Source organism: Syngnathus scovelli, chromosome 1 (assembly GCF_024217435.2).
Source record: "Syngnathus scovelli strain Florida chromosome 1, RoL_Ssco_1.2, whole genome shotgun sequence".
In the NCBI taxonomy this organism is placed as follows: Eukaryota; Metazoa; Chordata; class Actinopteri; order Syngnathiformes; family Syngnathidae; genus Syngnathus; species Syngnathus scovelli.
This window is the reverse complement of record NC_090847.1, coordinates 29,974,444-30,001,078: the sequence shown is the minus strand read 5'-3', so window position 1 is coordinate 30,001,078 and position 26,635 is coordinate 29,974,444. Positions and strand designations below refer to the sequence as shown.

General features: G+C 56.4%; 3 protein-coding genes across 7 annotated transcripts; 2 read left to right on the top strand and 1 right to left on the bottom strand.

The window, feature by feature from the left end:
• Positions 1 to 2,809: 2,809 nt before the first annotated feature.
• si:ch211-63p21.2 (FH1/FH2 domain-containing protein 1) lies at positions 2,810 to 24,439 on the bottom strand. Of its 4 annotated transcripts, none has more exons than XM_049743707.1 (8): positions 24,299 to 24,439; positions 5,072 to 6,200; positions 4,870 to 5,004; positions 4,430 to 4,612; positions 4,241 to 4,360; positions 3,731 to 4,146; positions 3,481 to 3,667; positions 2,810 to 3,331 (listed from the first exon to the last, which is right to left on the bottom strand). In XM_049743707.1, the coding sequence occupies exons 2-8, from the start codon at positions 5,627 to 5,629 to the stop codon at positions 3,116 to 3,118; spliced, it is 1,815 nt and encodes a 604-aa protein (XP_049599664.1). In that variant the 5' UTR covers positions 5,630 to 6,200; positions 24,299 to 24,439; the 3' UTR covers positions 2,810 to 3,115. The 4 variants fall into 4 exon arrangements, with proteins under 4 accessions (XP_049599664.1, XP_049599679.1, XP_049599673.1 ...); XM_049743722.2 differs by lacking the exon at positions 24,299 to 24,439 and having other exon boundaries at positions 2,810 to 3,142; positions 3,223 to 3,331; positions 5,072 to 7,440; XM_049743716.2 differs by lacking the exon at positions 24,299 to 24,439 and having other exon boundaries at positions 3,731 to 3,903; positions 3,985 to 4,146; positions 5,072 to 7,440.
• trpc5a (transient receptor potential cation channel, subfamily C, member 5a) lies at positions 7,838 to 22,224 on the top strand. Of its 2 annotated transcripts, none has more exons than XM_049743608.2 (17): positions 7,838 to 8,275; positions 13,828 to 13,947; positions 14,044 to 14,397; positions 14,474 to 14,590; positions 14,728 to 14,790; positions 14,880 to 15,017; positions 15,100 to 15,306; positions 15,510 to 15,647; positions 15,839 to 16,037; positions 16,113 to 16,252; positions 16,580 to 16,780; positions 16,919 to 17,040; positions 17,700 to 17,895; positions 18,011 to 18,220; positions 18,492 to 18,533; positions 18,671 to 18,760; positions 19,153 to 22,224. In XM_049743608.2, the coding sequence occupies exons 2-17, from the start codon at positions 13,915 to 13,917 to the stop codon at positions 20,074 to 20,076; spliced, it is 3,174 nt and encodes a 1,057-aa protein (XP_049599565.1). In that variant the 5' UTR covers positions 7,838 to 8,275; positions 13,828 to 13,914; the 3' UTR covers positions 20,077 to 22,224. The 2 variants fall into 2 exon arrangements, with proteins under 2 accessions (XP_049599565.1, XP_049599555.1); XM_049743598.2 differs by having other exon boundaries at positions 7,839 to 8,275; positions 13,906 to 13,947.
• Positions 24,384 to 26,097, top strand: cnpy3 (canopy FGF signaling regulator 3). Its single transcript, XM_049743806.2, has 6 exons — positions 24,384 to 24,644; positions 24,879 to 25,005; positions 25,095 to 25,191; positions 25,257 to 25,379; positions 25,454 to 25,571; positions 25,725 to 26,097. Exons 1-6 carry the CDS (start codon positions 24,446 to 24,448, stop codon positions 25,907 to 25,909), a joined length of 849 nt encoding a protein of 282 aa, XP_049599763.1. The 5' UTR covers positions 24,384 to 24,445; the 3' UTR covers positions 25,910 to 26,097.
• The last annotated feature ends 538 nt before the right edge of the window (positions 26,098 to 26,635 follow it).

Below are 26,635 nucleotides of genomic sequence, written 5' to 3'. Positions count from 1 at the left end.
GCCAACTCGCTAACGAAACGCCGTGCGGTGACGCCGGCTGTCGGCTTATCCGTCAAACCTGACCCGTCCGAGACGCCGGATCTCAAACTTTGCACGCGGAGCTCCGCCTCCCCAAACAAAAAAAACGGGTTGTCCAAACACCAATGTTGTGACCCGTCATCCAAACACAGAGGGGGTCGCGGGACGGCCACAATGAGGGTAAAAAACACGTCCTTTGTAGACACTGGAAGCCACCGTCATACCATCAACACATTTAGCAACAATAACAACAAGAAATATCTTGCTGGCGTCGTTGACAACCGCAACCGAGACGGCAGGCCGGCCAGTCGCTGGTAGCGGACGCCGTGGCTCAACGACATCCCTTTCGTGAGCCGCTGTCGAAACGCGACCGACGAGGCCCGCGCTGACCGACCGCCGGCCTGGCCCTCGTCAGCGATTCTTCCGAGGAAGCCGAAAAAAAGTCCAAGCTTCCGTCGTAAACCCATTCAAACTATTTGCGAAGACTAACCCCGGTGACAGAAGGCAGCCCCAAAGCTCTCGAGGATAATTGACCCGGGCTGCCACGGGCTCCGGCTAAACCTCCTCATCATCAATGCCCCCCCATCATATATTGATTTGACCCCAACCCGACTAGCCCCGACCTCACCCACGACCCGGCACTCGGTCAGTGTTAAAATCACATCAAACCAGGGGAACTTCATGGCTAATCAAATCATAACGACCCGTATATGGCCCTAGATCCAAATCAACAACGCATGACTCCAAAATACACAGGATGGGGTCTTTGTTGTTGTTGACCAAAAAAAAAAAAAAAAAAAAGCACCAAAAAAAAAAAAAGCATGGCTGGCTTGAAACGGAAGAAATGTGGAAGCAAGCAACACAAAGAGGGAGCCGGGACCCACCCTGTGGTGTGAGAGCCGCCTTCTCCTTCTACTGGCCGAGGCAGCAAAGAGGTGTGTGCGTGCGTGCGTGCGTGTGTGCGTGCGTGCGCTCAACAATGAAAGGCGCATCCCCGAGATGGCCCCAAAATTGAGGCACATTCATTTACCTTCTTAGGTCTCTTCTTCCTCTGCCCCAAGCCATTGAGGCGATCGCTGGGATCCAGTCTGTAGTGGTAGTCCTCACTCATTTCTGAGCGCCCCAATCAAAACGGGGAGGGGGGGGGAGTTCCGTGGTTTTTTTTTTTTGGTTTTGTTTGTTTGTTTGTTTGTTTGTTTTCTTGATATCCGCACCAAGCCGCACCCCCCTGGCCAGTCAGCGAAAAACACACCCGGCCGTCTCGTGTCAAAGTCTGCAAAGACAACGCGGACAAAGCGCACAAGCAGAAGGTGGAGCAGGGGGCGGTAAGAACGCGGTCGGTGGGTGGCTGGCTGGATCGATGGATGGCAAGGCGAGGCGAGGCGAGGCGAGGCGAGGCGAGGCGAGGCGAGGCGAGGCGAGGCGAGGCGAGGTGAGGGGGGAGCTTGGGAGGAGGGAACACAATGGTGTTGCCATGGCAGCAGATGTCACCGGCTTTTCTCTGGAAACCTCGCCCCGCTAGCAAAACAAGACATGTCAATGCACGCTTGCCGGACGAGGCTGCATGGGGCTCCAATAATATACAAATCGTTCACAAAAAAAAAAAAAAAAGAAGTCAGGTTAAATGATTTGAGATGAAATAGCCCAATTGTAAATAAATCTTTGGATTTGCAATTTTTTTCAACTGAAATGGTCCCATTTCAACGAGCTTTAGGGCTCGACGGAGTGGCCTGTTCGAAAATCATTGGTCCATTGCAATGAGTGACATGTGACTTGTTTGACCAATCGCAAGCCGGCCTTTCCTTAATTGGGCAGGCTGCGTCCCCTGGAAAAGTTCGGAGTCTGTTGCCAACATACTTGAATCGACCTCGACTGATTTCTAATGTAACGTCGTTTCTACAGGCGTCGTGAAGCGTTTGAGCTTCAAACATCACACTTTGAAGCTCTGCGCGCGTCAAATGAGAGAAAGATACACTCCTACCTCTATTGGTCAAAAGGTCCATGCCAAAGCCGCTAGTTTGCTTGCTTCGTTTGTTTTTCGGTCCAAGGCGTAGAAAAGTGGGCGACCGCGCGTCCCTGATTGAATAGCGGCGATTGGTTGTTTCCTTTTAAACTCTTATTGGACGATGAGATGTCAACCAACCAGTTCTTCCTTCCTTCGCCTGGGCGGCCCATTTAAACGCCGGCCTGCCAAGGCCTTCCACTTGGTGGCACTGTTTAGCAAGATTAAACTTCAAACAGTATTTATGACTCGAGTTTTTGGGTGTTTTTTAGGGGCTTGCATATACCACGCATTTCAACCTATTAAGACACAACGAGCTTTCAAACACAATGTCGACGTATTTTAAGATCAGGGGATGTTTGAGAATATTTGCCATTTTTCACATGGCCAACAGTGTTGTTGTTGTTGTTGTTAGTCACCTAAATGTTGAACAGAGGCTGTGATTTACCCAAGTCCAATTCCTTGTTTGGCACGCTCAAACATGGCGGATAAAAACTCTTGAATCTTGACACGTGCAAAAAGAAGGCGTTTACGGTCGCCGGGAAATATTGGAATATTCCGGGGGCCTTTTCAAACACGATGAGGACGTGTTCGGAAGTCGCCAAGGGCTCGTTTCCATTTGCAAAGCTGCCAGTGATCCACCAAAGCGCACAATTTGCATTCAAGCGCACATGTAGAGCAAGCCATCCGTCTGCACGTGATCCGTCTTCATAAATGTCAAGCGCAAAAGTCGTCGTGGCTCGCAAAAGGCTACCTCTCGCACCCAGACAAAACGCATCTTGCCGCCACCTCGCTCGACATATTTTATTTCAAAACGGGATTGAAGCGCCAACAAACGGAGCTGACGAGACCAACCGAGTCATTCCCCCAAAATGGACGCCGGACCAACGGTCGGCGGCACACGAGATGATTCTAGACGTTGTTTGAGCTTCTTCTCCTGCCGATGGGTCACGTGACCACGCCAGCGTGTCCCTCGTACGTTCTTTGACTGGAGTGGGTCACCGGTGGCGCCCTCCCCAAAGCGCAAGAGGACAAATGAGAACGATGCAGACATGGCGTTCCTACTTTGTGCTCGTAGCAAACCGCAGGCGCTCTTCATGGGCTAGCGCTTGCAGACCGGACCTGGCTCGCACGCAAAAACCCATCCCATTTGGTTTGGTCGGTGGGGAAAGCAGACTTGAAGTGTAGCGTCACGGCCTCACCTCGGAGGCTGGAGATCCTCCCGCGGCGCGGAGGTACAGCCCTGTCCGGCCCGGAGGCGGACTCGGGTCTTCTCAGCACCTCCTCCAGCATAGAATGTTGCTCGCTTTGCTAGTGGAGCGGCACGGAGCCTGTCAGCCGCCGGCGGCTTTGCTTGCCCACCGCAGCAGCAGCCGGCGCCGCAGCAGCCGGCGCCGCAGCAGCCGCCGGCGCAGCATCCGCAGCCCCCGCCGCAGCCCCGCTTTGGTAGCCGTACGTACCTCGGTGCGAGATGGCGGACTTTTGGCCCTTTGGCTTCTGGCGGCACGCTCTTTGTGGCGGAGGAGCGTCTGCTGAGCGGCCCGAAACTCCAGGGAAAAGTTGCTGATGGTTCTGCAGAAGTCCTGCGCTCTGGTTTCTCGCGCCATGGCTCTGGAGTAGCCCAGGAAGAGGAGGAAGGAGTGGAACCTGCACAAATGCGCTGGCTAGAAGGCAGGTCTCTCATAGGGTCGCCGCCAGCAAGCGACCAACCTGTTGGTCACCCGACGGTGAACAGCCCTCAGGACCTCGGTCCTGTCGGCGCGCTCTTTCAGAAGATTTGGCAGCTCCGAAGGGTGATCCAAAAGGGTGGTCATCTGCTCCCACGAGCCCTCGGACAGGGCTTCCAGGTGCTCCAGGTTGGCTCGGACCAGCAAGTAGTCACACTGCAAACACGCAGATGCGAAGCGCTCGACCCGCTCGAACTTTGGACGGCCCGATGGGTCGGGGAGGGAACGCCGCTGCACCTTGCCGGCTTTGCTGACCGCGCTCAGGTCCGAGTAGAGGTCCGAGGAGTGCGGGTAGAGCTGCAGCACGAGCGCGCAAACGTGGTGCAGAAGAGGTTGGCGGGAATGCGTGTCCCGCACTTGAGAAAGCTTGCTCAAGTAGCTCAACTCGAAGCCCCGGGCCTGGGCCGCGCCGGCGAGCAGATGAGCAGATGAGCAGAGCTGCTGACGGGCCGAGGGAGGTCGCCGCCTGTCCGCAAGCAAGGCGAGCGCTCACCTTGCATCCGTTGAGAACGTTACCCACGGCTAACACCGTCGCCAGAACGTGTCTGAAGGTCTGGCTGGCGAGCAGCTGCTCCATGGCCTGCTTCAGGTAGAAGAGGGGCTTGGCGATCTCCTAACAAACGGGTGGGCCGGCCGTTCACGCCAGAGCTCCGAGACGAGGCCGGGAACGCCGGTCGCTCACCTGCTCCAAGGAGTCGTAATCCAGCACAAAGGCCCACAGCTGAAGCCTGGAGCCCAGGTGAGGGATCTCCCCCAGAGCCAGCAGGCAGAGGTCGGCCGGGGCCAGGCAGAGGTCGGCGTGGCGGCCTTTGGCCTCCTTGATCAGACGAAGCTCCTCCTCGGTCGGGATCAGCGTTTGAAGGCGCTGCAGAGCAGAGCAGAGCAGGAGTAGAGTAGAGTAGAGTAGAGTAGAGTAGAGTAGAGTAGAGTAGAGTAGAGTAGAGTAGAGTAGAGTAGAGTAGAGTAGAGTAGAGTAGAGCAGAGTAGAGTAGAGTAGAGTAGAGTAGAGTAGAGTAGAGTAGAGTAGAGTAGAGTAGAGTAGAGTAGAGCAGAGCAGAGCAGAGCAGAGCAGAGCAGAGCAGAGCAGAGAAGAAGCGGAGAAGTGAATGAGCGGCGCAGTACCCGAATGTCCTCGCGGTCCAGGACGCTGCCATCCATGCTGAAAATGGCGGGCGGGAGGAGGTGCTGCGGAGGCAGGCCGCTCAAGGTAATGCTGATATTGTTACTCCTCGCCAGCCCCAGCACCGAAACACGTTTCTGGGTTGCGAGGCAGAAGCTGAAGCTCAAGTGGATGTACTCACGGATGGACGTGGACTCTTCTTACCCCTCGTCCGGCGGCCAAAGGAGCCGAGCTCTTGCCCTTGCGTTCAAACAGGAAGGCCAGTCGCGCTGTATCCAGTCGGACCGGCTCCAGGAGGCTCCAGATGCTCCGTGTTCCGAAGCGAGTCCTCCTGGGAAGCGGCGGCACGCTCTGCAGTGGCCGCCAGTGGAGCTTCAGGGTGGCGCTTTTAACGGGGGAGTCCTCCAGAGGAGGTGGGGGTGGAGGAGGCGCTAAGACGCCACAGGAGCCTTCCTCGCTCCAGGCCCTGCCCGAGTGGCTCGCTGCGTCCACTTGCAGGTCTTCCTCATCCCAAAGGTCGGTGAAGTCCAGTGCGTCCAGGCGGAGGCGAGCGGCGGCTCGGAGCGGCCAGGCTTGCGGCCAGGCTTGCGGCCAGGCTTGCGGCCAAGCTTGCGGCCAGGCTTGCGGCCAGGCTTGCGGCCAGGCTTGCGGCCAGGCTCGCGGCCAGCCTCGCGGCCAGGCTTGCGGCCAGCCTTGCTCAGAGTCCCTGCTCGGAGGGATGTCCTCCTCGCGCTTGTCCCCGCTTTGCTCCGACTCCTTCATGATGTCACGCGTGTTCACGTGAGCGCGGCTTGGCGCTCGCCTGTCTTGTCACGTCTCTCCAGACACCCTGAACCTACAGAGCTTCTGCTCAACCCGGACTGTGCCTCTGTTGAGGCAAGGTCCAGGGAGTCGTGCGTCTGGAAAAGCCCCGAGGACACGCTCCACTGGATGGATGGCCTTTTATCTGAGAGGTGGAGCCTATGTATCGGTGGAGTTGATCTGAGCCGCGCCCTTTGCCTCCATTTCCTTATCGGATGGATGGCCATCTCCTGTTTGGACTGAATTGCACGCAGGCTCAAACCTCTCCCAGATGCTGTCCACAACCTCTTGCATCTCACACTTAGCACAAAATGCCATCTCGCTATTTGAAGTCGCGTTGTTGCATTTCAGCAAGAAAGGTTCACAAGAGAAGACAGATGTGAGTTGATGGTGTTCCCCAGGCTTATTTGCACGGTCGGCTTGCAGATGTAATGAGGTCGCTCGCTCGCCCGCCCGCCCGCCTGCCTGCCTGCTCGCCTGCCTGCCTGCCTCCCTCCCTCCCATTTGATTCTCAGTCGTTTGGGAGCTCTGTCTGGAGGAACACAAAACAAAATGCTTTGGTCCAGAGCTTTGACGTGGTCAACCTTGTAAGCGTGCATGCAGTTGTGCATAGTCGTTGCAGAGCTCTGGACCTTCCAGCGGCATCGGAATCAAATCATAAAACAACCCGTAAGCGCAGACGACGGCGTCGTCGTCGTCGTCGCCGCGTGCTTTTCAAAGCCCACAGGTCATGTTTCACTTTTTGTTGATTATGGCGGCGCCATGTGGATAAACGCGCTAGTGCGTTGCCTCAAATCGACCACATTTCCCAATCCACCCTAGGAGTGCCGGCGCGGCAATAGCACCGATTTGGTGAATCCAATTGCACCCAAACAATATTATATAGAATGGGGGGAAAAAAACAATCGAAACACTGCGAACGGACGTGTTGTCCGGCATCGGTCGCGCTCGAGACGCCGGTGCAGTCGCACTTCTCTTCCCGCCGTGAGAGCTCGTAAACATGGCAACAAAGAAGTCCAACGTGAGGCTTCGTTAGCGGTGGATGGAACACGCTTGAAAGAAAATGAAAGAGCAGGAGGGAGACGGATTCCTTTTTCGACAGCACTGTACTTCTTCTTCACTCGCCGTATCAACCGACACTTCCGTATTCCCCGTCACCTGACCTAAACTAACCAATCAGGAGCCAGTGGTTTCGGCAGCTGCAAGAAAATGATTGACACTCTTACTCATGAGTAACAGTGTCAATCATTTTCAAACATAAATGGAGATGTCTATTTCAACAAATGAACTAAATGTTCATACATTTCTGAACCTTACTAAATAGGCTGAACGTGAGAGCGCGAATCAAAGGTCAAGGCCACAGCTGCAGCTATCGAATGAAAGAAACACATTGCACGAAAGTGGAAATGGTGGTGTTTCCGGTACGGCGCCGGAGCACAACACGTCCGCGCTCAAGGAGCGCTTCTTAAATCCCATTTTGTGCAGAGCAAGAGGACCCAATGCAGCGCCGTGTCCAGGTGTGGACGTGACACGCGCTAACTCACGATTTAGAACTTCAGTCATATTGAAATCATAAAAAGTACACATTTATTTGTTCACGTTTGAATCGCGATCATCAGAAATTTGGTCTATAATAAAAGTGGTACAAGCGGTATAGAAAATGGATGGATGGATGGATGGATGGATGGATGGATGGATGGATGGATGGATGGATGGATGGATGGATGGACGGACGGACGGACGGACGGACGGACGGACGGATGGATGGATGATTATTATTATTTGGCGCTCTCTCCACCAGTTGACGACCACCTTGTTCAGGGCCGGCCCTGCGATGTGTCTGCGTGCGCGTGCGTGCGTGCGTCTTTTGAAGAAATGGGAGGAGGGGGCGGTACGTACGCAACACACTGGTTGCGTGTTCTTGCCCGCAGCAGCAGCACCAGCACCAGCACCACCACCACCAGCAGCAGCAGCAGCAGCAGCAGCAGCGGCAGCAGCAGCAGCATCGCTAGCAGGCGCAGCAGCAGCAGCAGCAGCAGCAGCGGCAGCAGCAGCAGCAGCAGCGGCAGCAGCAGCAGCAGCAGCAGCAGCATCAGCAGCATCGCTACCAGGCGCAGTAGCGGCAGCGGCAGCGGTGGCGGCAGCGGCAGCGGCGGCGGCAGCGGCAGCAGCAGCACAGACGTTCTCTTTGGAATAGCGGGAATGGGCCGTCATCACCTGTAGCTGCCGCACGCCGCTTCCCGACATACGCATGCGCGCACCGACGCTTCCCCTGCCCCAACGCACAGAAAGGATGGCACGCGCCGAGCGACAGACGCGGCTGCGGCCGAGTCCCCAGCACCGAGAACCGCTCCGTCCCCGTCCAGGCGGCGCGGCCAGGACGAGTTGATCCCGCGGAAAGCAAGAGGAAAGGGGCGTGGGGGAGGAGCGGGGCGGCGGTGTGTGTGTGTGAGTGCGTGTGTGTGCGTGCGTTAGGAGCTCCCGCGGGAAGGAGAGACGTACGGACAGACAGAGACACTCTGGGGAAGGAAGCGAAGCGACGCACGTCAGGCGCAAGGTACCAGAAGGGACTCATTTGGAGGATATTTACATGCCTCTCGCCAACAGGTAAGACAACTTTCCTCCCCCTCGAACCTGTTCAATTTATGGTCCGCGTATGTCAAGCGGACGGGGACGCAAGTAGCCCGATGCATGCTAACGCTTTCCCAAAAGCAACGGGGCTCGCGCGTGTGATGAGAAAGTGTTGCCTTCAGCGCAGAGGTAGGCGAGTGGGCGCTCGAGCAGGCAGGCGGGCGCTCGGGGGGTGGCTACTCTACGCCCCACTCCATGCAAGGGGCGCTGCGGAGTTTGCGTGGGTCTTGGCGGGTTTTGCGCGCGAGATGGCGGTGGAGCAAGCTGGTGCGCGGCGCGGCCACTGCAGTCGACATCAGCGCGCGCGTCAGCGCTTGTGCACGAGGGGGGCAGGCACACGCAGATGATGGATGGCGCTGCAGAACCAGCGTCTTGGCTGCACGTGAAACACTTAGTCAGCCCCCCCCCCCTTCCAAATAAAATATTCTTCTCCACCTGCTCTTAACACGCATGCGCAGTGCCCCAGCCGCGAAATGGCTCGTTCCAAAAGGAAGACGCGGTCTTTACGGTCTTGTTCACATTCAATGGTTTCGTCGAAAAGGGTCAAGGCCTCCGTTTTGGAAAAGCGATCAGCCTCGACAGATATTGCTAGATCACCGTTCCAAAATGCTCATGTCAGCAGTATTGATATACAACATCAGATATGAATGATGGACGAGCTCTTACTTGGCTTCACTCCAAAAGGTTTACGTCGGTCGTAATGATCCGGACCCTTGTTGATGTACATGGTAGATAGTGCATGGACGGGCCCGAACGGAAGGAATGGACGGGAAATGGCAAGTCCGCTGCTTTGGGAGCCTGCTGTGATGCGATGCGATGCGATGCGATGCGATGCGATGCGATGCGATGCGACGCGATGCGATGCGACGCGACGCGACGCGACGCGACACATTGCTATGTTTTCCTTCCTATTTTGAGAGCGCCTTCTTGGAAAGGCGGGCGAGCGCAGCTCGGCAGAAAGTCTCAAATGTGCTTTTTTGCTGAGTGACCTGCGCGGGTTGAGGGCTCCCTGCGGCCTCCTTTCCTCTTGCACACTTTCTGCCTTTTGCGATTTGGCAGCTGGCTGAGGATGGGTTTGCGCCGTTTCCCTGGGCGGCACTTTTTGCGGCCTCCTTCCCTTTTGGTTTTGACGAACCCTCCTTCCATCTCTTCTTGCAAACGCTCACGGTTTCTCCCGGGTCGAAGCCAATTCCCTCATCCGTTACTTTGGCAGCCGCCACGCGACCGTGCACGCGTCACCTGCACATGCTGGCTCTTTCTTTCTTTCTTTCTTTCTGTCTGTCTGTCTGTCTGTCTGTCTGTCTGTCTGTCTGTCTGTCTGTCTGTCTGTCTGTCTGTCTGTCTGTCTGTCTGTCTGTCTGTCTGTCTGTCTGTCTGTCTGTCTGTCTGTCTGTCTGTCTGTCTGTCTGTCTGTCTGTCTGTCTGTCTGTTCCGTCTGGCTGTCTGCCTGCCTGTCTGGCTGTCTGCCTGCCTGTCTGCCTGCCTGCCTGCCTGCCTGCCTGCCTGTCTGTCTGCCTGCCTGTCTGTCTGTCTGTCTGTCTGTCTTTCAGTCCACCGTGGCTGAAGGCGGCTGCACGCGGTCCGCATCGCCCCGTGGCTGATGGTAAACGGGTTCAGATGGAGGTTAAGCTGGTTTAATCGCGCCGTCGCCTGCCGCCTCCTCACTCCACTTTTGCTCCCCTTCCGCATCGCTGTCGGGAAGCATTAGCTAATTTGATTTTGAAGCAGAAAATATGGTGGCCATCAGGACGGCCGCAAGTGTCATTAGGCGTCGAGTGGGACCGCGGCGTACTTGCGTCACGACCCGAAGATTCCGGACCCGCTTGCGACGACAATAAACGCGCTGTCACTTTCACCGCCTCAAAAAATATGACTTTTGGCCAATACTGCTTACAAACGATTAGTCTTTTTAATGGGGCGTTTTTTCGTTTGGCTTCTACGACGGTTCGTCGGTCCCGCAGCTAATGGACTTCTGTAATCAAGCGATGCCGCTCTATCAGTGATGTCACGCTCGCCATGCGCCGCCTCCGCGAGGACGATCAAAGTCAAATTTCGCAGTGAACAGACATCGATGCAGCAAAGTATAAAATAAAATAAAATACAGCCTCGTTAAGACCCAAGCCTGCGATCACATCACGGCCGAAGCGACGGAGGATTTTGCCAAACAACCTTTGAGCAAGTCCGTGAAAGTGGGAGTGCAGACCCCAATTGAATCGTGTCTCAGAAGAGAAAGAAGCATGAGGGAACCATTTCCAAAACGGCAAAATTCAAAGTGTTGCTTTTGCAAAGCTTTCAAAGTCCGCACAAAGCGGCGGGCTGTGCGTCGTTAACATAACGTGCGACCCCCAGGGGGCGCTTGCCGCATATCATCCTTTACGACGCTGGCGTGCTGCCATTTCCTCAAGAGCGATCAATAAGAGTGTTCGCCTCAAGGGCGCCAAGGACAAAAAAAAAAAAAATCTCAAACTCATTTCATCATCGGCCTGTGAAGTCGGAAGGCTTCAGCGCCACATTTTGCTCGGTTCGATTGCAATTTTGTACGCTAGATGTTGCTAATGGGGGGCAGAGCCTTCTTCTCCGGGCGCAAACGCCGTGTGTGACGTAAGAGGTCAGCTTTGAGGAACAGGCAGCGCTCGTTAAGTTGATGAGGCAAAGCGCCACGAGTGGCGAGACGGCATCCGGCCCAGCGGCGGCCTCGGGCCCGCCCGTGTTGGGACTCGGCACGGAGATTGCGATCTTGGCAATTTTGGCAACCTTGGCAATATTGGCAACCTTGGTTGGCTCCTTCATGGTTTGCTCACGCCGGCGTGAGTGTAAAGCTACTTGGCCCTACTCGGTCCTCGACCCCTCCCGGCGGCTCCACTGACGACCGGGTTCCAGTTTGATGTCACGTTTCACTTGAACATGTCAGCGTACGTCCGGCAAGTAATGAGCGAGGCTTATTCGACTCCACTTCCTTCATTAAGGCTTCTTTCATGTTTCATTTCCTCGTCCTTTTGAGTCTCGGGCCAATCCCAGATGCAAGGTTTTGGCCACTTTGCGATCTAGCGAAGGACACGTTTGGATGTCTGCGGACGTCACCACGAGAAGTCCACGTTCGTGATGCCAGCGGTGCTTGTGGAATCAATTGCCCGTCGTAGCTCGTAGTCCAGCTTAATTAATGTGTCCACTCTGTCCGAGTGAAATAGCAATCGAGTCTTGTCAGACACGGGCGGCTGCTAACGGTTGCTAAATGGAGGTGCGCCATGCGCTCAAGGGGCGGGGATGTCCGTCCGTCCGTCCGTCCGTCCGTCCGTCCGTCCGTCCGTCCATCCATCCATCCATCCATCCATCCATCCATCCATCCGCCCGCCCGTCCATCCATTTCCCCCAACCGTCGGTCCGTCCGTCCATCGAGCGCTGGCGTTTGGAGCCGTGACCTCGCGCTCAGGGGGGGGGGGGCAGACTCGGACAACGGGGCCCGAAGAGCCGCGGAGCCACTATGAGGCGTTTCGACGCTCAATCGGGCAAAGTGTTAAGGCGTCGCCACGGAGACCAACGTAGAGTCTCGCTTCCGCTCGCGTAGGAGCGTCACGAAGGGAAGCGGCTGCCATTCGGGGCCGAGAGGAGGCGAAAAGCGATGCGCTCTTTGGTCGTTCTTGTCGTCCATCGCAGTGAGCTGCACCGTGACGTTTCATTTAGGCCAGAGGAGGCAAATCAATATCCCACGCTTGAAGCCCACCCGCTAGCATAAGGAGGAATTGAGAAGACGTTTCTGCAGCCTCCACAGCAAAAGAACAAGAGCGGGAGCGAGTTGAAGGGAAAAGCAGCTCCAATTGTGTTGAAAAGGCAAAAAAGCTGAGGGAGGGAGGGAGGGAGGGAGGGAGGGAGGGAGCAAATCTTTGGCTGATAAAAGGTTGCCATCAATTGTGTGCAAAGAGAGGGAAGGAAGGGAGGGAGGGGGGAAGGAAGAAGGAAGGAAGGGAGGGAGGGGGGAAGGAAGGAAGGAAGGAAGGAAGGAAGGAAGGAAGGAAGGAAGGAAGGAAGGAAGGAAGGAAGGAAGGAAGGAAGGAAGGAAGGAAGGAAGGAAGGAAGGAAGGAAGGAAGGAAGGAAGGAAGGAAGGAAAGTTGGTTGACTCAAGAGGCGGTAGCATGACGGAACGGCAGCCTCAACACTTGCACAATATCTGCAAGTGGCCTCAGAGGCAGAGTGACGACGGGGCGGTAAAGTGAAAGTGAAGTGAGGAAGGGAAGAGGGACACAGACGACGACGTGCTAACGGTGAAGGTGGGAGAGCACGGCTGACACCTGCCAGTCACATTCGGGGAAGGAGGCAGTAGGTCAAAAATGCGGCGGTCAACGGGTCACCGCTCGCTTTGCGGCGCTATTGATGGTCAGGAGCGCCTCGGGGGTCCGTGTCTTGCCATGGATCCGACCTGCGCCCTCTGGGTCGAGATCCGAGCACACTCACTCAACTCGGCAAAGAGGAAGCCCCCCCAAAGCAGAGGGTTGGCAGCGGCTGGGGTTGCGCTATCTTCACTGGCGTCGGCGGCCCCGTCCGTCTCCCCAAATGCCTTGCGCTTCTAAATTTAGAGCGTTACGCAACAAAAAGGTTGCATCATCGGGTAACACACTTTCTGGATTGGCTCGCTTTCCCTCAGCCCTTTTCATCTGCTAAAGATGTTTGTTTGTCAGCCTCAAGCAAAGGTCACGAGTAGAGGACGTCATTGTTTTTATTTATTCACTTGCCATTTGTCATCTCGGGCGGGACAGAGGACAGACGGGACACTTGGCGGACTGACTTGTCAAGCGAGCGCTATTTGGAGGCGCGAATGGCGTAGGTTGGAAGCAAAGAGCCTTTGAGCGACTGCCGCTTTGGTGCCGAGCTATGGGGATGGAGGGAGGGCTAGCTCGGGGGAAGCAAGCTGTGGGGGTGTAGCTTTTGCTCGTCAAGTGCGGGACAGACACACCGTGAGAGGTCTACGGAGCCCAGGCACATGTCCAGCCCAGAGGGCCCAGCCAGGCAGATGAGCGGTCCAAAGGGCCCAGCCAGGCAGATGAGCGGTCCAGAGGGGCCAGCCAGGCAGATGAGCGGTCCAGAGGGCGAGGCCAGCTCAAAAAAGGTGTCACATCTCAACAGGTGCAAGTTGCAAAAAACAAAGCCAAAAGCCTCACGCGCACCAGCCCGCCTCTGCACAAACGCTGGGCAAGCGACACTCCCTTGAGCGGTCCAGAGGGCGAGGCCAGCTCAAAAAAGGTGTCACATCTCAACAGGTGCAAGTTGCAAAAAACAAAGCCAAAAGCCTCACGCGCACCAGCCCGCCTCTGCACAAACGCTGGGCAAGCGACACTCCCTTGCGCAGCCACGTAAAGCCTCGGGTGCCGATCCGTGTTCTACTCCTCTGGAGCCAACGCGCACGTTTGCGGCGTCCGGGACTAGACGGGAAGGCCTCCACGACAGGCGCGTGACCTGCTCGAGTTGCCCGACTTGTTCCAAGCTAGAGAAGCCAAATGACTTTTGGAGCTTCTTGCTTTTATTGCACGGACAGCACGAGGGACTCGCTGGGCACCGACGTCGCCGAGCGTGTGTGGGGAGTCACCGGTTTGGTGTCTTGTCTCCCCGCCAGATCGTCCAAATGAATCCCATGACTCAGCTCTACTACAAGAAGGTGAGGACCGGATCATCTGCTAGCCACCCAGCCGGCCAGCCAGCCAGCCAGCCAGCCAGCCAGCCAGCCAGCTGACGCAGTTTGTCTTCCCTCAAGGCGACGTACTCGCCGTACCGCGACCGCATCCCGCTGCAGATCGTGCGGGCCGAGGTGGAGCTGTCGGCAGAGGAACGCGCCTACCTGACGGCGGTGGAGAAGGGCGACTACGCCGGCGTCAAACACGCGCTCCGTGAGGCCGAAGTCTACTACAACATGGACGTCAACTGTCTGGACCCACTGGGCCGCAGCGCGCTGCTCATCGCCATCGAGAACGAGAACCTGGAGATCATGGAGCTGCTCCTGGACCACGGCATCCACACCGGCGATGCCCTGCTCTACGCCATCCGCAAGGAGGTGGTGGGCGCCGTGGAGCTGCTGCTGTCGCACCGCCGGCCCAGCGGCGAGAAACAGGTGCCCGTTGACCCGGTGCCGAGAGGACAAAAAAGACAAAATGGCAAAAACCACAACTTTGGCGTGTTCCGGGCAGGTTCCCTCGCTGATGATGGACAGCCAGTTTTCGGAGTTCACCCCCGACATCACTCCCATCATGTTGGCCGCGCACACCAACAACTACGAGATCATCAAGCTGCTGGTGCAGAGGAAGGTAAGCGACGGCCAGCGCGTGGGCCGAGCGGCGGCGGGCATCCCTTTGGGCCGAGCGGCGGCGGGCATCCCTTTGGGCCGAGCGGCGGCGGGCATCCCTTTGACCGGCGCGCGTCTCCTCTCCCGCCCTCCTGGTAGGTGACCATTCCCAGGCCGCACCAGATCCGATGCGACTGCGTGGAGTGCGTCTCCAGTTCGGAGGTGCCCCGAGTCGCGAGCGGCGCAGCGTTCCAAAATTGCCAAGGTGGCCAGGCCACGCACGGCATCCACGCGTCCCGTCTGGTCCGCAGGTGGACAGCCTGCGGCACTCGCGCTCTCGACTCAACATCTACAAGGCCTTGGCGTCGCCGTCGCTCATTGCGCTGTCCAGCGAGGACCCCATCCTGACCGCCTTCCGACTGGGCTGGGAACTGAAGGAACTCAGCAAGGTCGGCCTTGTTTTGTAGCCAATTGCTGGCAAAATTCAATTGTGCCAAGTTGAGCTTCCTGCCTCCCCGGCCGGCCGGGCAGGTGGAGAACGAGTTCCGCCAGGAGTACGAGGAGCTGTCGCAACAGTGCAAGCGTTTTGCCAAAGACCTTCTGGACCAGGCCAGGAGTTCCAGAGAGCTGGAGACCATCTTGAACCACCGGGACAGCGACCAGAGCGAGGAGCTGGACCCCCGACAGTGCCACGACCTGGCCAAGCTCAAGCTGGCCATCAAATACCACCAAAAGGAGGTACGGCGGCCCAAAGAGGCCAAACGCTCTGGGGATGGCCCTCTTGCCATCTGGCACGGAAAGCTTTCCTTTGTTGCCTCGGTTCTGTTCTGTTCTTTCTCCCGCGTGTCTTTGTATTGCGGAAGCACGTGTTGGTTCACACGACGTCTCCGAGGAACGTCTTTGCGTGCGCCCGTGGGTGACCGGTCCGTCTGTCCCGGCAGTTTGTGGCGCAACCCAACTGCCAGCAGCTGTTGGCGACACTGTGGTACGACGGCTTCCCGGGCTGGAGGCGGCGCCACTGGGCGGTCAAGCTGGTCACCTGCTTCATCATCGGACTCCTGTTTCCCGTCTTCTCGTTGGTACGCGGCGGCGGCGGCGGCGGCGGGGCGCTTTGCGGGCGTAGGAGCGGGGCGCCCCCCCGTCTCCTCGCCCACGTCTTCTCACCCACGTCTCCCGGCTCTTTCTTTCTTTCTTTCTTTCTTTCTTTCTTTCTTTCTTTCTTTCTTTCTTTCTTTCTTTCTTTCTTTCTTTCTTTCCCTGCCTGGCGCAGATCTACCTGTTGGCTCCCAAAGGCGCGCTGGGGCGCTTCATCAAGAAGCCCTTCATCAAGTTCATCTGTCACACGGCGTCCTACCTGACCTTCCTCTTCCTGCTCCTGCTGGCCTCGCAGCACATCGCCCGCACCAACCTGCACATGCAGGGCCCGCCGCCCACCGTGGTGGAGTGGATGATTCTGCCGTGGGTGCTGGGTACGCTAAGCCTAACCCAGCGACCTTAGTTCAAAATGTCAAGAAACCGTCTGCGTGTGTGTGCGCGCACTTTAGGATTCATCTGGGCAGAGATCAAAGAGATGTGGGACGGAGGCTTTACAGAGTACATCCACGACTGGTGGAACCTGATGGACTTTGCCATGAACTCCCTCTACCTGGCCACCATCTCACTGAAGATCGTGGCCTACGTCAAGGTAATGCCGAGCGTCGGGCGGGCATCGTCAAGGTGCTTTGAGAACGTCCGCCAGCAAACGAGAGCGTGCTCGCTCACCAGACGCCGAGCCATCTGCGGCATCTGTGAGCTGCTGATGGACAGCCCGCCGGCCGGCCGGCCCGCCCGCCCGCCCGCCCGCCCGCCCGCCCGCCTGCCTACCCTCCTACACTCCCTCCTACCCTCCTACACTCCCTCCCTCCCTCCTTCCCTCCCTCCCACACAACCGCGCACAGCCTTTCCACAAAATGCGTACGTCCACCCGGTCCGGCGTTTCCTTCCGTGCGCTTGACTTTTCTCTCTCGGCCAGTACAACTCATCTCGGCCCCGGGAGGAGTGGGAAATGTGGCACCCGACGCTCATCGCAGAGGCTCTGTTCGCCATCGCCAACATCTTCAGCTCGCTGCGACTCATCTCGCTCTTCACCGCCAACTCGCACCTCGGGCCCCTGCAGATCTCCCTGGGCAGGATGCTGCTGGACATCCTCAAGTTCCTCTTCATCTACTGTCTGGTAATGCCTGGTAGTGACACCGTTCTGGCCAAGGCTGCGTCACGTGCCGAAAATGATCCCGGTTGACAGTTGGCGTCTTTGGGCAGTGGCGTGCAAAGGGCGCTGAGCAGGCAATTTGGTGATTCCCCCCCTGCACAGGTGCTGCTCGCCTTCGCCAACGGCCTGAACCAGCTCTACTTCTACTACGAGACCACGGCCTCGGAAGAGCCCAACAACTGCAAGGGCATCCGCTGCGAGCGTCAGAACAACGCCTTCTCCACGTAGGTGGCCGTTCCCGCGATGGCCTGCTTTGGCTTTGGATGGTTTGGTGTGCCAAAGCGAGAGAACGCTGCGCTGGCGACTGCACCCCCCCACACCGCCCGCGCCTCATCTGTCCATCACGCCGCATCAATGCGTCGGCGTGTTTGACACCGGCGTGCCAGGCGAGGCGTCTGCGCGAGGCGCGTGTGTGGAGGCGGCAAAACAACTGGCTCGGGAACATCTCCGCCATGACTGACAGATGACCGTTGGCGCCGCCAGGAGGGGGGGCGGGGGGGGGGGGGGGCTCGGTAACTGAGTAAACGCCGAGTCGTCACGTGGCGTCTTTCTCGCTTTCCAGTAACGATGCTCTGTCGCCTCCCCTCCTCATTTACACTCTGGCCGAGCAGGTCGGCACGGAATGAATGTCGCTGCTGAATATTTGATGCGGCGCAAATACGTACATATCAGCTTTGCTGACCGCTTCATCAAAGTTTCGACGAAAGAGCGGAACTCTTTCTCCGGCTCCAGCTCAGTCCTAAATTTCGGAGGGAGCGCTGGCTTTTCCAGAGCAGCGTACGCGGTCCAGATGGGGCCGGTCGGGCTTTGCGCTTTGGCAAAGCAAAGCACCACGTGAGCGGTGAGCTGGCATTGGCAGCTTGTTCTCCACGTCCGCCTCCAGGCTCTTTGAGACTCTGCAGTCGCTCTTCTGGTCAATATTCGGTCTGCTCAACCTCTACGTCACCAACGTGAAAGCCCGCCACGAGTTCACTGAGTTTGTGGGCGCCACCATGTTTGGGACGTACAACGTGATCTCGCTGGTGGTTCTCCTCAACATGCTCATCGCCATGATGAACAACTCGTACCAGCTCATCGCCGTGAGTGCTGCCGCCGCCGCCGCCTTTTGACCTCGCCTGCCTGCCTGCCTGCCTGCCTGCCTGCTGCCTGCCTGATGCCTGCCTGATGCCTGCCGCTTGCCCCCCGGCCCATCAGGACCACGCTGACATTGAGTGGAAGTTTGCTCGCACAAAGCTGTGGATGAGCTACTTTGACGAAGGAGGAACGCTGCCGCCCCCGTTCAACATCGTTCCCAGCCCCAAGTCCGTCTGGTACCTGCTCATGTGGCTCCACAACAAGCTGTGCGGCCGAGGCCGGCCGCCCGGGGATGACCCACACAAGTGCGAGAACCTGCGAGAGTTCACGGTGAGTGGACCCGAGGCTGAGCGTGTCGCTAAGGAGGAGACCTCCGCTCGCTGACACGCACACGCACGCGTGCACACACACACACACACACTGACGCACTTGCTGAGTTACGTAAGACGAGCAGCCCACATAAGTTAAGAGCTCCGACCGTGTTTCTAAATTCAATCCATGGGTGCATGCCAGAACCGCCTGGGCTCCAACTGAAAACGTCAGTCCCTGATTATTTGGACTTGTCCCCCCACCCCACCCCACCCTCTCTCCCTCTCCGTAGGAGCGTCACGCCGACAGTCTGATACAGAACCAGCATTACCAGGTGTGTAAGCCGGGTTTCCACAAAGAGGACCGACACCAAACGCTGGTTTGGGGTATCTGACGCCGACGGATTCTCGCGGCCGCCCGGACGGGCTTTGTAGCCAATCTCGGCCCAAGGTAAAGCGCCCTTTTCAACAGGAGGTGATCCGAAACCTGGTGAAGAGATACGTGGCTGCCATGATCCGCAGCGCCAAGACGGACGAGGGCCTGACGGAGGAGAACTTCAAGGTGGGTGGACCCGGGCGGCCGTATTTATCCGTCATTCTGGTGGAGCCATCATCCTGATCCGACCGCACGGGGAATTTTTCTCGACGGATCTTTGGCTTAGCGAGCGGCCGGCCACTTCTTAGGTTCCCGTCATCTTTGGCGGAGAGAAGTCAGGACAGTTTGGAAAGCACACTGTGCTGGAAACCTCCTCTTGCTGCTGACCCCCTCCACTTGCTCCTGCTCCTGCTCCTGCTCCTGCTCCTGCTCCTGCTCCTGTTCCTGCTCCTGCTCCGTTTTTAACCTTTGAAAGCCGAGTTGTCTTCACTGTGCACAGGCCTGTGTGCAAAGTGCTGAGGATGCATCGAAAGCGACTGCAGGCTCTTCATCAATCAACATTTTGCCTTTGTTTCCAGGAGCTCAAGCAGGACATCTCCAGTTTCCGTTACGAGGTCCTGGATCTCCTGGGCAACCGGCGTCCTCCTCGCCGACACTACTCCTCCTCCAGCGACATGGCACGAGACGACGGCGCCGGCGACGTGGCCTCAGAGGACGACAGCGAGCCGGGCGACCGGAGGGCAAAGGGCGTCAGCTTCACCGTGCCGCTGGAGAAGGAGGACGATTGCCGGCCGGCGCCCGCGCTCGGCGTCTCCGCCTTGGTACACTCCATTTCCGGGATGAGCCGGGTGGGGGAGGGGGGGGAGGAGGAGGGCCTGGCGGAGGAGGGGGAAGAGAAACCCAAGAGCAACGGGCTGAAGACCGCGGCGCTCCCGCCTTCCGGCACCCTAGCGTCGCCGTGGTTCTCGTCCTCGCTCTCCACCTCGCTGGCCCGCACCAAGAGCCGGCTGCAGCGTCTGCCAGTGGCGGCCAAGACGGACTCCTTCAAACGCCTCTCGGTGCTCTTCTCCCGCTCCAAGCGCTCGGCCCTGCCCCTGCGCTCGCTGCCCTTGCGCTCGCCGCCCTCCTACACCATCTCCGACGGGCTGCTCCTCCCGCGGGGGGGCCGCTCCGACTCGGGACCGGAGCGCGTGAGCGAGACCCGTCTGAACCGGGTGGGCCGAACAAACGGACGCGACGCGCTCCTGACGCTGCCCCCGCCTCCGCCTTGTCCCTGCCAGTCACTGCACTGCGCGTCCAACATGTCCGAGTCCAGCTCGCGTCTTTTGGACTCCAGCGAGGACATTTTCCAAGGTGGCGGCGGCGGAGGGGAGGCGGCGGGCGACGGGGGTGGCAGCGGAGGGCTGATGATGATGATGATGGGCGGCTGGGTGGGACCCTGCGACGACGTCGCGGAGGACGGCCGCGACGTCGCGGAGGACTCGGTCAGCACGCAGCTCTAGAAGCGGGACGGACGGGCCTTTTGTTTCTTTTCCGCTCTGACGGCCGAGGCTGGATTTGCGAGTGCCCGCTTCCCGTTTGGCAGTGATCAGCGCCATGTTGAGCGAGGCGCCCACCGCGCACACGTCAGACACGCGCTGCTTTTTCCCTCGTCTGCCTGCGGCGGGTGTTTTGCCGACGCCTTTCTCTGCGTACTCTGACGATAGCCGATCCAACCTTTTGCTGCCACGGACAGATGTCACGCAAGTCTGAGCGACCCCACGCAATTTGCGCTTTTCTTTTGTTTTCTCTGAAGCCCAAACGGTCGCCGCGTTTGCGTCGCTCGGGCCTTTGCGAGAAGCCGTCGTTTTGCCCCGGTTTGCGCGTTTGTCGTCCGTCTCGGGTAGTCCCGAAAAAGTCCAGACGTCCCGCGTTGGAGCTCCGCGGAGCGTGCATGTTTCCCCGACGCTCGCGAGGTCGCTTGACTTTGTTTGGCGGGCACGGAAGACTCGAAATGGGCACGAAAGGCCGGCGCGTTTCACAAGGAAGGCGGCCATGTTTTTTTAAAGCCAGCGCAAGAGCAAGCGAGCGGCTCACCGACCACCTAATCGTGCACGTGCTCGCTCAATCATCTTCTCTTGGTTTGGCCGGCTCGCTCATGTTTCCCTTTGCTAAACGGCGGCGCATCCCTCCCTCCCTCCCTCCCTCCATCCAACCAACACCCACGGCCCGAGCCGAGAGCTTTTTTAGGAAGGTGCGCCGTATCCACCGTAACGACCAGGACGGGGCCGTTTTCCCTTTAAGCACTTTGGCGGCCGCCAGTACCTGGACCACTTTGAACGTAGCCCCAAGAGACAAAAGGAGAAGGACAAAGGAAGCCCTCAAGCCTCTTGCCAAGGAAGCACCTTCTACCCCACTTATGCCAGTAATAATGACGCTAATCATCACAATAATAATAATAACAATAAGAGGCCTCGTCTGGTTTGTCTTTTGCTTCTTTGCCTCCAAGATTCAGTTCTTCCTTGACTTTGTCCCACTTGGAGCTGCTCAATAAATCCACCGTGTTGGACTTGGACAGGAAGTGACGGTGCTGACGCACGCGCAGCCGCTGGATGGACGGACGCACGCACGCACGCGCAGCCACCGCCACCAGAGACTTTTTGTCTTTTTATTATATTTTGGTTTTTGGGCGACTCATGGAAAACATTTGCCTTGTTTCAATGTTTTTACCAGTCCAGCAGCACGGGCGCACCGACTTATAAGGCATGTTTGATCAATGGCATTATAACACACACGCGCGTGCGCGCACGCACACACGCACACAGTGTTTTTCCGCCGCATCGCAACGATATGGTTTGACGATCGATCGATCGCACCTTGACAATCACCATAAGGGCCGGCGGGCCAACATCACGCCTCTTAAAAACCATAGAATTCCCCCGCCCACCAATGAATTCTGAACACAATTATTGACAAGTATTGATCACCGTAGAAGCTCCTTTGAACGCAAGTTCAGATAAATCATTCGGATGGGCCAATATCAATAATGGCAGGCTGACTCCCTGAGGCATGTGTGCGTGTGTGTGAGTGAGTGGGGCTCATCAGCCTTTCGAGACAAGACTTATCCCCTCCAGTCACACACACACACACACACACACACACACACACACACACGCAAACACACATTTAGACAGCAGTGTCTCTTGACAGAGTGGTTTTGTCATGATTTATTCACACAAGTACGTGTGTGGCCACTGTCATGGACACAACACGCGCGCACACACACAGACAATACCACTACATGATTTATGTTCCTACAACAGGAAAAACAAGGACAAATTCACAGGGGACACTAATAACCATCGGTGTGTGTGTGTGCGTGTGCGTGCGTGCGTGTATACAGGAGGCTTACTACAAATGATTCCGTAGAGCGGCATTTTAAGTGGCACTTCAGGTGTCAAACAATTGTTGTCCAACAGAATGGCCCGCCCGCCCGCACGCCCGCACGCACACACACAGAGGACAGGTCGCCCTCTTCACCCTCCACGCAGATTTTCAGCTTTGACAGTGGGAGGGGATTTTTCCCTCTGAATGAATGTATGATTTGTTTTTTTTTTCCAGAAGCTGGCGCACGTTGTTAATTCCTAAATAAAGGCATCATTACAAAGGTGCTTGCTTTTGTATTTTGTTATGCACAAATACATGACAACCTTCACAGCTTAGCCTTTCAGTGTGCTAGCTAAAAAGCTAACACCGAATAGCCATTAGGCACGGGCTGAACACAAATGAGCAGAAATCATACAACAGTCGTACGGCAACAACTATTAGCTTACGAGCGAGCGCTCTGTCTTATGGAGCAAAATGGATGTTGTGAGACAAAAAGTGTCCAACTCATTTTGTCACGGAACGGACGGAGCAGCGCGACAAACTAATAGACTCGGGAAACTGACATGACTTGACGAACAAAACCAACAACAGGACTGACCGACAAAGATGTGCAACAATGAATCATGAAGACATTCAGACAACAACACACACAATGATCCGACGGGGCGTGAGGGAGGGCGGGGCAGACAGGACTTATATACACGACAGGTAACAAGAGGCAGGTGAGAAGAATCAAACTAATCATGGACACGGGAGGGGAGGGGAGGGGAGGGGAGAGCACACAGACAAAAACCAAGACAAGAGACTCGTAGGAACACGGCTGGGGACGAGATGTGACACATTTGGATTCTATTGAATGATGTGTACGGAGCGAGAAAAAGATTGTGATGATCAACAAAGTCCGTTTGGACGCATCTCTTTGGAGCTAATGGACGGCCCGGTGGGCTGATGCGCCACCTTCAGCGATTCAAAGGGCTTTGTTGGCAGAGTGCCCGAGCGAGCGAGCGAGCGAGCGAGGCTGACGCCGCTGGCCGGCCGGCTGGCCGGCCGCCTCGCGCCACCGTCGGCAGCTCTTTCTGCCGGCCTCCGCGTGATGCTCCTATTGCCAAGGGACAAAAGCTCCTGCGTGGGCCGCGCTACTGAATAGGAACCGGTCGGCCGACTCTCATCTTTCCAGCTCCCCTCCGCCGACTCAGTGTCAGCTTTTGCGATGAGACGCACGCTCATCCGCCGCCAGCCGGCTCTTCTTTTGGCATTGTCTCCCGCGGCGAACCGAAGCGGAGCGGAGCACGCTTGACAATGGTTAACTCGTACTATTTGATACGTCTCATTTTAGATCAGGGATGGGATGTCTCGCCATGCTGCGACTCACGTGTGCGAGACAAGACAAGAATGTGTGGGAAAGCCCAAAGTTGAGGATCATTTTGTGCTTCAAAAGAAGACAATGAGTCGACGACAAAGCAGAACCCATTGACGCAAAAGCACGTCTCGGCCACAGTCCACGTTGCTAGCTACTTTCATGCGGGCTAACGCTGCTTGTTAGAACAAGCGGCAGTCCCATCACAGGTCACAAGGGTTCTATTGGGCAAAAGACGAGCCACGTCACGAGCACGTTCCGACGCGAGCTGCACTCAAAAGCCAGCTGACGATTGGCCAGCTCGCTATGCCGAGCCAAGCATACATGCCATTTCAAGTCACAGATGCAACACTGTCCAACCAATCGTGGGCAAAAATCATCCCGTTGACAATTTGCATTGGCATTTGCCGTGCAGAAGTACTCAAAGAAATATCGGGTTGCTGCTTTGCACATTTTCATCTCGAATGCCGTGTCGGAGCCGTGGCAAGTGCACAGATCACCATTTCTATTTGTGAATCCTTTTGTGCACAGTCAAACAAACAACGGGTTGCGTTGTGTGTTCTTTTCGCATAAGCTCACATCATCCTCAACAATAGAAGGGATAAGAGTTTGCCACCATGATTCAGTGAATAGTTAGCCTTGCTTCGTTTTTTTTCCTTCTCTCTCCTCAACTACTACAGTGCCTGGCGGCACCATTCTGATTCTGACAGGTCCGTTTTGGTTCTACAGTGACCAGCCTCTAATTTAGTATCTGCAATGAGCCTCCACTTCTTGATTATTTCCTTGTAGCTCGTAGTTTAGAAAAACGCTCTCGCTATTCCGTACCAAAAAAAAGCGGAGTGCGCGTGTGTGTGTGTCAGAGTTAAATACATATACCTACCTAGCATTGCCTTGGGTATGTTACGTTCCAAACCCGTCGTTGAAGGGGCATTTTTTTTAGGGGGTGGGCAGCGCCCTCCTGTGGAACATGAAAAGAAAGAGAAACTAGCACCACGACTGACCGGAGCTGCGTCGAGCAGTACTGCGCCTCTGCCGGTGTGTACTGCATCCTGATTGGTCGGGCCGGTGCCACTTCTTTCTCTCTGATTGGTGGGTGAAGTGAAGAGCCGGGCCGAGCCGAGCCGAGAGCGGAAGTGCTCTCAGTTGAGATGAGCCATCGAAAGCCGTATCAAATAAATCCCTTTCCTAAACTTCTCAAAGGACCAAACGAGCGAGTCCAACAAAGGCTGGCGGGCGGAATGACTTTAGCGGCTCGTTTTTGGCTTTTGGTGAGCGTCACTGCGGCCGGGACGGCGGCGAAGCACGACGGCGACGACGAGTGGGTGCACCTTCCGGACAATTGTGAAGGTAAGCGATCACCAACCACCCACAATGCACTTCAAATAGCCGGAAACAGCAGGTGATCATATCGTCATATCATACAGTCATGGTGTTAATCAGTACGTAGTATCACATGCGACGTCCTCAATTGATGCATTGAAAAGAAACCAATTCACCAGACATTGATGGAAGAAAAGCAAGTGACTGCCGTCTGTCACGATGCTTTCCCGAGTCATGGATATTATCGATGTTTCTTTTCAGTGTGCAAGTTTGTCAGCATCGAGATGAAGTCCGCCTTCGACGAAACAGGAAAGACCAAGGAAGTCATCGACCGCAACTACCGTTTCATTGACAGCAGGGGAGCTCCGCCCATCAAATACGTCAAGTCGTAAGTACGCTAGCTGGCGCTAACTTCTTTTCTCGAGCGTGCCTCAAAAGCCCGTGCGTCCCTCCCTCCCTCCCTCCCTCCCTCTTCAGTGACCTGCGCTTCATCGAGGTGGTGGAGAACGTGTGTCAGCGGCTCTTGGAGTACAACCTGCACAAGGAGAGAAGCGGCAGCAACCGCTTTGCCAAGGTGAGTCGAGGCGCGCCCGAGCTCCTTTGCTCCATCCCGAAGACTTTGTCCGTTGTCCGTCGCAGGGCATGTCCGAGACCTTCTCCACGCTGCACGGCCTGGTCAATAAAGGCGTCAACGTGGTCATGGACATCCCGTACGAGCTGTGGAACGAGACGTCGGCGGAGGTTTCGGACCTCAAGAAGCGGGTAAATGTGGGCGGGTGCCGGGCATCCGGGCGGGCTCAATTCCATGCCGTAAGCACAACCTGTGTCTGTGTCAGTGTGACGTGCTGGTGGAGCAATACGAGGACGTGATTGAAGACTGGTACAGAGGCAGCCAGGAAGAAGACTTGACCACATACCTGTGCGAGAAGCACGTGCTCAAAGGACAGGACATGGGTGACTCTCACTCACTCACTCACTCACTCACTCACTCACTCACTCACTTACTCACTCACTCACTCACTCACTCACTCACTCACTCACTCACTCACTCACTCACTCACTCACTCACTCACTCACTCACGGCAACGCTAAATGTTCTTTGCCCAGCCTGCTTGAAGGAGGAGTGGGCACCCAAAAGGAAGGGAGACCGGGCGGCCATCGCACAACACAACAAGAAGAGTGAAGGAGTTGATAGCAAGAAAAAAAGGGAGAAGAAAGCAAAGACGGCGGACCCGGACGCGCGGGGGATTCGGTCTCGGGAGTCTCCGTCTGGGACCAAGACGGAGCTGTGAGGATCTTTTTTTTTGGGGGGGGGGGGCTAACTTTTGCTACAACAAAAACATTTGACTGCTCATGCTGGATGTGTGTGTGTGTGTGTGTGTCTATTTAAGATGATGTGCAGTGCGTGTGCATTTCCCAGTTTTATGTGCTTGCTGCTGTGCCGTTTCTGTTGTTCAATAAAGTTTTCGAGATCGAACAATTCACTGTGGTTGGCGATGGGGGGTCTGTGGGCTCGAGTCAGGTTCAATGGCTCAACTTTGTTGCCAGTTGCCCAAGTATACTTTCAAAAGTTTTTGAACCTCTTCAACACGGAGCGCAACATTAGCAAAAATGGAATCAGACACAACGCTAAGGTGTTGTAATGTCAACGTTGTACCCCTGGAGGGAAGCAGAGTTCAACAAGAATGATCCGGGGACATTGCAATGTCACGTTATCGCCGCTCGAGAGAGCCACGATTCTGCGTCAAGAATCGATGCCAAGCTCACCAAATTGACGATGTCACGTGCCTTACCTGAAGTGGTGGTGCCTTACCTGAAGTGGTGGTGCCTTACCTGAAGTGGTGGTGCCTTCCTTACCTCAAGTGGTGGTGCCTTCCTTACCTGAAGTGGTGGTGCCTTCCTTACCTGAAGTGGTGGAGCCTTCAGACTTGTCCGACTTAATCCACCGCTCAGTATCACGTCAAAACGTGATAAAGCTAAACAAAAACACAACACATCTTGAGTAGTTCGCAATTTTG